Source organism: Lepus europaeus, chromosome 18, assembly GCF_033115175.1.
Source record: "Lepus europaeus isolate LE1 chromosome 18, mLepTim1.pri, whole genome shotgun sequence".
NCBI classification, from domain to species: Eukaryota; Metazoa; Chordata; class Mammalia; order Lagomorpha; family Leporidae; genus Lepus; species Lepus europaeus.
Window position 1 is genome coordinate 41566548 of NC_084844.1, and position 10909 is coordinate 41577456.

General features: G+C 48.8%; 1 protein-coding gene across 6 annotated transcripts in view; it reads right to left on the minus strand.

The window, feature by feature from the left end:
- RHOT1 (ras homolog family member T1) overlaps positions 1 to 10549 on the minus strand; it is a 92168-nt gene extending 81619 nt beyond the window's left edge. The window contains exon 1 of one of the 6 annotated variants that reach the window (XM_062174978.1): positions 10353 to 10546. In XM_062174978.1, coding sequence (XP_062030962.1) covers positions 10353 to 10428 — 76 coding nt within the window. In that variant the 5' untranslated portion in view covers positions 10429 to 10546. Of the gene's footprint in view, positions 1 to 10352 lie in introns of all 6 variants that reach the window. The other 5 variants (XM_062174980.1, XM_062174981.1, XM_062174982.1 and 2 more) reach the window with 5 other exon arrangements.
- Positions 10550 to 10909: the final 360 nt, after the last annotated feature.

The following is a 10909-nucleotide window of genomic DNA, read 5'->3' on the forward strand; positions in this document are numbered from 1 at the left end:
GCAGTGCCCCAGCCGCGGCGGCCATTGGAGGGTGAACCAACGGCAAAAAGGAAGACCTTTCTCTCTGTCTCTCTCTCACTGTCCACTCTGCCTGTCAAAAAATAAAAAAAAAATTAAAAAAAAAATCAAAGAATCTCTTTGATCTCTCCCACTTAAAAATACAATGAATCTGAACCACATGAAAATCCAACAATGGTGTGAGCGTTGTGGTGCTGTGGGCTAAGCTGCTGCTTGGGAACCCTGCATCCCAAATAAGAGCGCCAGTTCGAGTCTCAGTTTCTCCATTTCTGATCTAGCTTCCTGCTAATGCACACCCTCGAAGGCAGCTCAGTATTTGGGCCCCTACAATCCACATAGGAGACACAGGTAGAGTTCTGGGCATTAGCAGGAGGCTGGAGTCAGAAGCCAAACGAGGTGCCCTAATGTAGTGGGACATGGGCTTCTTAACCAGTGTCTTAATTACTTGGCTAAATGCGCACCCCAAAAATTATTTCCATTAGGAAAAAAAATTATTATACTAATTATATTTCATATTATAAAGATTATAGTACATAATTTTAAAATTATGACAAAATTATGTTTGTATAATATGTAAATGTTTGCTATATATACAACATATTTGATATAAATAGGAAAAATAACTATCCTGCTAGTCAGCATCTCATGTTTTCTATTTCTTCTATTTTTCATGAGAAATATGAAGGCTAATTTTAAAAACAAAAAGCAAGGCCGTGATTATCCCCAAGGACAGAAGGTCTCTGATCCAGTTCAACACAACATGCTACAGCTCTGTCTACAACTCCGTGCTTCTAAGTAGGTCATGCATGGAAAACACCATTCGTCACTACAGAACAAATTATCTAGATTTACTCAGGCTACAGATTTCTTGTCTTTTCATCACATCTTTTGAACATCTAGTCCCAAATGACAGCAAATTCTTAATACGCATGAGGCAGAAATAACATTCTCTGGTTCCAATTACCACCCCACCAGCCATATTGGCTATTTTTCTTGATAACAAACACGCCTTGTTTCAAGTGGCAAAAGAAACTATTCTTCATTCCTGACTGCTTTATTAAGAAGCCTTGTTGGCTCTTCCTAAGTCACTGTAATTAGAATACACTGGGGGGAAAAGGATGATTATGGAGTTCTATTTTTAACTAGTAAACTTTAGGATTTGGAGAAATAACTAAACATTGTAACAATTGATTGATCACATGCAGATGCTGTGGCCTGCTGGGTAAACGCTGTCAGTTATAAACTATCCATCTTCTTCAAACCAGATCAACCCGTGCCACAGGAGTCAAAAAGACTTGGAGACTGGATTTCAGTTCATATCTGAGCATGATGCAGAATAGACTGTGCACATCTTTGACTATAGAGTATCACCTGGGTAGTAAATACAGTATAATGAAACTGGCATAATTTAAATACTATCCCATGGGGCTGGTACTCTGGTATAGCAGGTAAAGCCACTGCCTGTGGCGCTGGCATGCCGTATGGGTGCCGCTTCAAGTCCCAGCTGCTCCTCTTCGGATCCAGCTCTCTGCTATAGCCTGGAAAAGCAGCAGAAGATGGCCCAAGTGGTTTGGACCTGTATATGTGTGGGAGACCCAGAAGAAGCTCCTGGCTCCTGGCTTCGGATTGGCACAGCTCCAGCCGTTACGGCCATTTGGGGAGTGACCCAGTGGATGGAAGACCTTTCTCTCCGTGTGTCCCTCTGTCTGTAACTCTACCTCTCAAATAAATAAATAAATATTTTTGAAAACAAAAAAAATACAACCCCAACAAAGACCAGGATAGAAAGTAATATAGCTTTAAAATGAGCTTAGAAAGTTGTTTTGAGCCGGTGCCACGGCTCACTAGGCTAACCCTCCGCCTTGCGGCGCCGGCACACCGGTTTCTAGTCCCGGTCGGGGCACCGATCCTGTCCCGGTTGCCCCTCTTCCAGGCCAGCTCTCTGCTGTGGCCAGGGAGTGCAGTGGAGGATGGCCCAAGCACTTGGGCCCCATGGGAGACCAGGAGAAGCACCTGGCTCCTGCCATCGGAACAGCGCGGTACGCCGGCCGCAGCGCGCTTACCGCAGCGGCCATTGGAGGATGAACCAACGGCAAAAAGGAAGACCTTTCTCTCTGTCTCCCTCTACTGTCCACTCTGCCTGTCAAAAAAAAAAAAAAGTTGTTTTGTAAAATAAATGTCAGCATATACCTGAAGAGCCTTTCTCCAATCCTTTCAATCTTCTATATAGCCTCTGGTGCTGCAAGAAGCTGATCTCTTTTCTATTTTTTTAAGATTTTTATTTATTTATTTTTAATTTTTATTTATTTGACAGGTAGAATTATACACAGTGAAAGAGAGCTACAGAGAGAAAGGTCTTCCTTCTGTTGGTCTTCCTTCAATTGGCTGCTATGGCAGGCGCACTGCGCCGATCTGAAGCCAGGAACCAGGTGCTTCTTCCTGGTCTCCCATGTGAGTGCAGGGGCCTAAGCACTCAGGCCATCCTCCACTGCCTTCCCAGGCCACAGCAGAGAGCTGGACTGGAAGAGGAGCAACCAGGACTAGAACCGGCGCCCATATGGGATGCAGGTGCTGCAGGCGGAGGATTAACCAAGTGAGCCAAGGCACCGGCCCCTAAGATTTTTATTTATTTATTTAAAAGGCATAGGCAGAGAGAGAGAAGTCTTCTATCAAGCTGATTCACTCCCCAGATGGCCATAACGGCCAGAGCTGGGCCAATCAGAAGCTAGAAGCCAGGAGTTTCTTCCAGGACTCCCACGTGGGTGCAGGGGCCCAAGGACCTGGGCCATTTCCACTGCTTTCCCAGGCCATCAGCAGGCAGCTGGACTGGAAGTGGAGCAGCCAGTACTTGAACCAGCACCCATAAGGAATGCTGGCACTGCAGGCAGCGGCTTTACCCGCTAAGCCACAGAACCGGCCCCAAGAGCTGATCTCTTGGCAAGGGAAATAATATATAGCAGCCAAGAAATGAAACATACCTGGCCTTGCCACTGTAAGTCATTGGTCTATTTTACTGCCACAACACAGGACTCTCCAGACAAAGCTAAGGAAACTGAACTAGAGAATGGATGAATGCTGACTCTTCAAAACCTGACAATAACCACATCAGAATGGACTTAAGAAAGGAAAATAAGCACATTTTTGTGATTGAGAGGAGTGGTTTAGAAAACAAAGAAAGTCTAAATAAACTCAACCAACTTGAATTCATTCATTCTTTCAACAACTACTTCCCTGCCTACTTTTATGCTAGTCCTGTACGAGCTGCTAGAGATTTAGCAATAAACAGGACAAATCCCCGGCCTGCTTCCTTTCCAGCCCAAAAGATAGAAAAACAAATGGACACTCATGCACAGTAATGGGGAAAATGTCTAGGTCAGGGCCTACTTGTAGGGAAACTGCAATGAAGGAGGGAGTGGTATGAAAGCAAAACAGGGCCAGACTGTGGATAGCCTTCTCAGGCCAGCATTAAAAATTTTGGACTTCGGGGCCAGTATTATGGCATAGTGAGTAAAGCCACCACATGCAATGCCAGCGCCCCACATGGGCGCTGGTTCATGTTCCAGCTATTCCACTTCCAATCCAGCTCCCTGTGTTTGGGCCCCTGCACCCATGTTTTTGGGAGACCTGGAAAAAACTCCTGGCTTCAGCCTTGCCCAGCGCAGGCCATGGTGGCCATCTGGGGAGTGTACCAGAAGATGGAGGATGTCTGTCTCTCTGTTTCTCCCTCTCTCTGTAACTCTGACTTTCAAATAAATAAATCAATCTTCAAAAAAAAAATTGCACTTCATTTCAAGTAAAATCAAAAATCACTGAAGAATTTTTGAAGTTGGTAACAGATTTTTTTTTTAAAGATTTATTTTAGAGACCAGCACTGTGGCATAGTGGGTAAACGCTCTGCCTGAGATGCCTGCATTTCATATGGGCACTGGTTCAAGTCCCGACTGCTCCACTTTGGATCCAGCTCCCTGCTAACAGCCTGGAAAAGCAACAGAGGATGGCCCAAGTCCTTGGCCCCCTGCACCCACATGGAAGACCTGGAAGAAGCTCCAGGCTCCTGGCTTCAGATCAGCCCAGCTCTGGCCATTGTGGCCATTTGGGGAATGAACGAGCAGATGGAAGACCTCTCTGCCTCTCTGTAACTCTGCCTTTCAAATAAATAAACAAGGCCAGAGCCGCGGCTCACTGGGCCAATCCTCCGCCTGTGGCACTGGCACCCGGGGTTCTAGTCCTGGTTGCTCCTCCTCCGGTCCAGCTCTCTGCTGTGTCCCAGGAGGGCAGTGGAGGATGGCCCAGGTGCTTGGGCCCTGCACCCGCATGGGAGACGGAGGGGAGGGGTGCCTGGCTCCTGGCTTCAGATCCAGGCAGCGCGCCGGCCGTGGCGGCCATTTGGGGGGTAGGCAGCGCAGGGAAGACCTTTCTGTCTGTCTAACTCTGCCTGTCAAAATAAACAAACCAACCAACCAACCAACCAACCTTGAAAAAATAAAAAGATATATTTTATTTGTTTGAAAGACAGAGTTACATGACTGGTGCTGCGGCATAGTAGGCTAAGCCTCTGCCTGTGGTGCCGGCATCCCATATGGGTGCTGGTTCATGTCCTGGCTGCTCCACTTCAGTTCTAGCTCTCTGCTTATGGCCTGGGAAAGCAGTGTAAGATGGCCCAAGGGCTTTGTCTCATGTACCCACGTGAGAGACCCAGAAGCTCTTGGCTCCTGGCTTCAAATCGGCCCAGCTCTGGCGGCTGCAGCCATTTGGGGAGTGAACCAGCAGATGGAAGATCTCTCTCTCTCCCTCACTCTGTAATTCTTTCTCTCAAATAAATCAAATCTTTTTTAAAAAGAGAGAGAGAGAGAGTTACAGAGAGAGAGAGGAAAAGATAGAGATCCCCCATCCACTGGCTCACTCCACAAATGGGTGCAACAGCCAGGGAGGGGTAGGCCAAATCAAAGCCAGGAACCAGGAGCTTCTACCGGGTCTCCTATGTGGGTGCACGGGCCCACAGACTTGAGTCCTCCTCCCTTGCTTTCCTAGGTGTACCTGCAGGGAGGTGGATCAGAACTGGAGCAGCAGGGACTTAACCGGCAGGTTGCAGGAAGCAGCTTAACCCACTATGCCACAACACAGGCCTGCTCTGAGATATTTCTTTTCTTTCTTTTTTTTTTTTTTTTTTTTTTTGACAGGCAGAGTGGACAGTGAGAGAGACAGAGAGAAAGGTCTCCCTTTGCCGTTGGTTCACCCCCTAACGGCCGCTGTGGCTGGCGCGCTGCGGCCGACTCAACACGCTGATCCGAAGCCAGGAGCCAGGTGCCTCTCCCGGTCTCCCATGCGGGTGCAGGGCCTAAGCACTTGGACCATCCTCCACTGCACTCCCGGACCACAGCAGAGAGCTGAACAGGAAGAGGAGCAACCGGGACAGAATACGGCACCCCGACCAGGACTAGAACCCGGTGTGCCAGTGCCACAGGCAGAGGATTAGCCTATTGAGCCACGGCACTGGCCTGAGATATTTCTTAAGGATGAGACTCTGCCTGGGGCAGGTTTCTGGAATAATTAATCCACTGCTTGGGACCACATCCCATGTTGTGGTGCCTTGTTCAAGTGCTGGCTACTCCATGCTTCCTATTCAGATTGCTGCTAATGTGCAACCTGAGAGATAATGGATCATGGCCCAAGTACTTGAGTTCCTATCATCCACAAGAGAGACCTGGTTTCAGCCTGGCCTGGTTTCAGCCAAGAACTCCATCCAGGTCTCCCACGTGGGTAGCAGGGGCCCAAGCACTAGAGCCATCCACTGCTGTTTTCCCAGGAGCATTAGTAGGTACTAGACTGGAAGCACAGAAGCTGGGACTCAAACAAGTGCCACACCAGCCCCGCAATTCATTTTAAAACCATAACTTCATTAAACTAAAACTACCTTGCATACTTTTAATATAGCTATATGATTCAGATAAAAAAGTAATAAGATTCTTATTACTTTTATTGTAACAATGATATATGTTAAGCATTTGTACAGCAAATCTAGTTAAATATAAATTCTGGACAACAAATTTGAATGAGAACTGATGACTTAAAAAACTAAGCTTTATGTCACTGCATTTTTAAAGATTTTTTAAAATTTTGTTTCACTTAAAGAACAGTTATTGACTTTTGATTGGCCTGAATGGTATTTGCTGTATTCAACAATTAACATACATTCATTAGCGGGCACTGTGGCACAGCAGGTTAACACCTGGCCTGAAGCACCGGCACCCCATATGGGCACCAGTTCGAGACTCGGCTGCTCTACTTCCCATCCAGCTCTCTGCTATGGCCTGGGAAAGCAGCAGAAGATGGCCCAAGTCCTTGGGCCCTTGCACCCATGTGGGAGACCCAGAAGACGCTCCTGGCTCCTAGCTTCGGATTGGCACAGCTCCGGCCGTTGTGGCCAATTGGGGAGTGAACCAGCGGATGGAAGACCTCTCTCTCTCTGCCTCTCCTCTCTCTGTGCAACTCTGACTTTCAAATATATAAATAATCTGTTAAAAAATGGATACATTTATTTAAAACACTTTCGCTTTCTCTACAAATAAATACCTCAAAATTTATACACAGCCTAATTTCTCTGATTTAAGCTCTAAATACACATCAAGCAAACAGTTAGCAATAAAACCTGGGTGGACCAGAAGTGAGCCAAGAAAAGATCCCTTTTACCTTAACAGTGCAATGTAACACTGTAGCCACCAGAATGTTGAAACCATTCTCAACCAGTTCAGAGCTTCAGAGAATGAAGCTGCTACTGTGTGGTTCAGGCACCAGGACAGCAATAAGACAGATTCCACAACAATACCAGAGATGATGCTCTTTTTTCTTTGTTTCTCCACTTCTCCTTAGTTAACCATCTTACAACAACTGAAAACTAGACTTGCTTAAATGAGAATTAACTCAAATCATCACCACTGTTTTCTAGTATCTGTGGTGTAGATAAACCCATGTATCAGACTAGTATTAAAACAGTATCTAGTCTGACGCCAATGTTGCAGCCAACCAGGTTAACCTGGGAAGCTGGCACCCCTTATGCATAATGGTTCAAGTCAGGCTGCTCCATTTCCCATCCAGCTCTGCTAATACACCTGGGAAAGCAGCAGAAAATGGCCTAAGCCCTTGGGCCCCTGCTCTCATGTGGGAGACCTAGATGGAGTTCCAGGCTCCTGGCTTCAGTTTGGCCCAATCCTGGCATTTAAGGAATGAACCACTGGATGGAAGATTCTCTCTCTCTCTCTCCCTTTCTCTGCTAACTCTGCCTTTCAAGTAAATAAATAAACTTTTAAATTAAAAAAAAAATAGTATCTAGCCACACTTACATTTACCTAGCATTTAAAGTGCTCCAGCTATGCTACCAGCTATCAAATATTTACATTAAATTCCAGAAAGTAAAGCCTCCAGCATTTCCCCTAAAATACCAGCCTTTAATATAATGAAAACTATATTTCAACTATACTTCAATATATAGTATTATAATTCTATATATGGTATATGGCCTAAATGCTCTTTTTAAAAGACTTATTTGTTTATTTGAAAGGCAAGTTACAGAGAGACAGAGGCAGAGAGAGAGAGAGAAAGAGACAGGTCTTCCATCCACTGGTTCACTCCCCAAATGGCCGCAACGGTCAGAGCTGGGCTGATCCAAAGCCAGGAGCCAGGATTTTCATCCAGGTCTCCCACAAGGGTGCAGGGGACCAAGCACTTGGGCCATCTTCTGCTGCCTTCCCAGTCACATTAACAGGGAGCTGGATAGGAAGTCGAATAGCCGGGACTCAAACTGGCGCCCATGTGGCATGATGGCCGGCAGTGCAGGTGGAGACTTAACCTATGCCACATCACAGGTCCAGCCTGAAAGCTTTTATTTATTTATTTGACATTCAGAGTTACAGAGAGAAGGAGAGGCAGAGAGAGAGATGGAGATCTTCCATCTGCTGGTTCCACTCCCCAGTTGGCTGCAACGGCCAGAGCTGCGCTGATCCAAAGCCAGGAGCCAGGAGCTTCTTCTGGGTCTCCCATGTGGATACAGGGGCCCAAGGACTTGGGCCATCTTCATCTACTTTCCCAGGCCATAGCAGAGAGCTGGATTGGAAATGGAGCAGCCAGGACTCGAACGGGCGCCCCTATGGGATGCCGGCACTGCAGGTGGCGGCTTTACTGGTTATGAAACAGCGCTGGCCCCTGAAAGCGTTTAAAACAAAAGTATATTCCTCAAAAACTACAGCTTTCTCTCTGTCAAGTATCCTTGATCTGAAAACTTGTATAGACAATTTTATCAACTCTCTTATTCTCTTTTATTTCCAAAAAACATGACTTGTAATTTTTAACAAATTTTGAATTTTTTAAATGTATGCCTAAATAATAGTGTTAACAATTGAACTTAAATTTTATTTAAATATTTCACACACTAATTATGTGAAATTGCTAAGAGTAAAGCTAAATCTCAAACATAGGACCTTTCTCTTTTTAAAATTTGTATGAAAATTATTATACTATAAAACTATCTTATGACCAGTTACAGAAAGCATTTTTTAATAAAATAAATTAATTAATGAATATTTATTTATTTGAAAGGCATAGTTAGAGAGAGAGGGAAAGATCATCCATCTGTTGGTTTGTTCCCCAAATGGTCACAAACCAGGAACTCCATTAGTCTTCCACGTGGTGGACAGTGCCCAAGCACTTGGGCCATCTTCCCCTGCTTTCCCAGGCAGATTAGGAGGGAGCTGGATAGAAGTGGAGCAGCCAAGACTGAAGCATTGCCCATATGAGATGCCAGCTTCACAGGTGGTAGCTTAACCTGCTCCACCACACACAGGCCCCTACAGGTGAGTTTTTAAAATAGGTCATCTAGTCACTTTCCTACCTTGCTCCAACCCATCAGCATGAATCACATTTCAAACACCACCTCCCAAACTTTGTTAAGTAAATACATGCAAAATACAGATTAAAATATAGTTAAAGGGGCCTGTGTTGTGGCACAGTTGGTTAAGATGTGGCCTGCAACACCAGCATCCCATATAGGTTCTCCTCTTCCATTCCAAATCCCTGCTAATGCACCTGAGAAAGCAATGTAAGACGGATCAAGTGCTTGGGCCCCTGTCACTCGCATGGGAGACCCACATGGAGTTCCAAGCTCCTGGCTTTGGCTTGGCCCATCCCTGGCCATTGTGGCCATTTGGGGAGTAAACCAGAGGAAAGAAGATCTGTCTCCCCATCTCAAATAAATAAATAGATCTTAAAAACAAAAAAGGTATAGTCAAAAATAAGGCAAAATTAACGGCAGACAATAAAACTATGTCTGGCTCTGCTTACTGCAAAACTCTGATTCTGACGGAAGATTTCTCCAAACTGCAAGTGAACAGACCCCAGTGGCCATCAAAGGACACTACAGAAGGGGGTAACTTGCGTCGCTGGGAGCATCACGCTGACCTGGAGAGGCTACTTCAGGATGGGATGTGGTTCAGGATGGAATGCTTCCAAACGGCAACAGCAGAGACAGCAGCAACTAACGTGCTTTCAAGCAACCCAGTGCTTGCCTAGCCCACTTTCTTATTTTAGTCCCAGCGACTGAGTCATGGAACTTGCAACAGCGCTATCACGAAGTCCCTGCTGCCGTCCTCCCGGGCAGTGAACATGAGCATGACCCCTTGATTCTCCTGGGGAAAGGTGGGCTCGCTGCGAGGGCGTGCATGTGCGACTGCTGGAGTCCCAGCGCCTGCTGGTGTTTGTAAGTTCACTGCCAAGTAGCTAAGGAATAAACACCGCTTAACGGGATAACCGCTTCGGCTAAAGGACCCTTGTCCACCGAGCCCCTGTGCGTGTTCACTCCCAAGCTGCGAGTAGATTTAGGAGAAAATATCGGAAAATACTGCCAGGTTCAAGCGTAGCTCAACACAAAAACAAGCCTCCCCACCTCCGCGTCCACGCAGGCTGGCGGCAGAGAGCGCGAGCGCAAACCCAGGAGCCTGACCTTGCCCACCGGCGGGGCCGCCCCGCACCGCCGCCCTTCGCCTCCCCGCGAGCCGGGCCGCGCAGCCCCCACTGGCCGGTGCTCACCGGGCGTCCCCGCGGGGGGCGAGGCGGGTCAGAAAGGGGCGGCCTGGCGGCCAGCGCGGCCCGAGGGCAGAGGCTGCGACGACCAAGGGGAGGAAGGGGCCTGCGGGGAGACGCGGGCGCGAGGCGAGGGGCTGAGGGGCACCGGGCTCGGGAAGGCTTGGGGGAAACCTCAGCGAAGGCGCTGCGCGGCCCGGGGGCGACAGGGGGAGCGCAGCAGGGCTGCGCGGGGCCGCGGCCCGCCCGAGGCGCGCACTCACGTTCTCCCACCAGCAGGATCCGCACGTCTTTCTTCATGTCGGCGGCTCGCAGGGGCCGAGCTCGGCCCGCACGCATGGAGCGGACTCCTCTCGCCCAGAGCGCCCACCCCGCGGCGCCGCTCTCCCCGCGCTGCCGGCGCCACCTGCCAGCCTCCCCAGCCGCTCTGCCCGAGCCTCGGCTGCCCCGGCCCGCCGCGCCGCCTCCTCAACCGATTCCCGGCTCCGGAGCCGGGACGGCAGCAGCTCCGCCTCCTCCGAGTCCGCGGGCGGCGGCGGGGCGGACGGCGCGCGGCGAGGGACAAACGCCTTCGGAACGCGAATGCTCTCCGGCTCTGAACAGCGCCCTCGCGGGCAGGCCCGCCGGGGCGCAGGGAGCGGGAGCCTCGCCCACCCTCGCCGGGGCGCGGCGGCCGGGGCTCCGCCGGGGGCCGGGAGTCGGAGCGGCAAGGCTCCCTTCGTGGAACCCCGCGTCTTTTACAGAGCGGGGGCAGAAGTTCCTCGCCCAAGGTCACACCGCCAAGGTTGGCCGCGGCTCGTCGCAGGACCTGCCTCCTGGC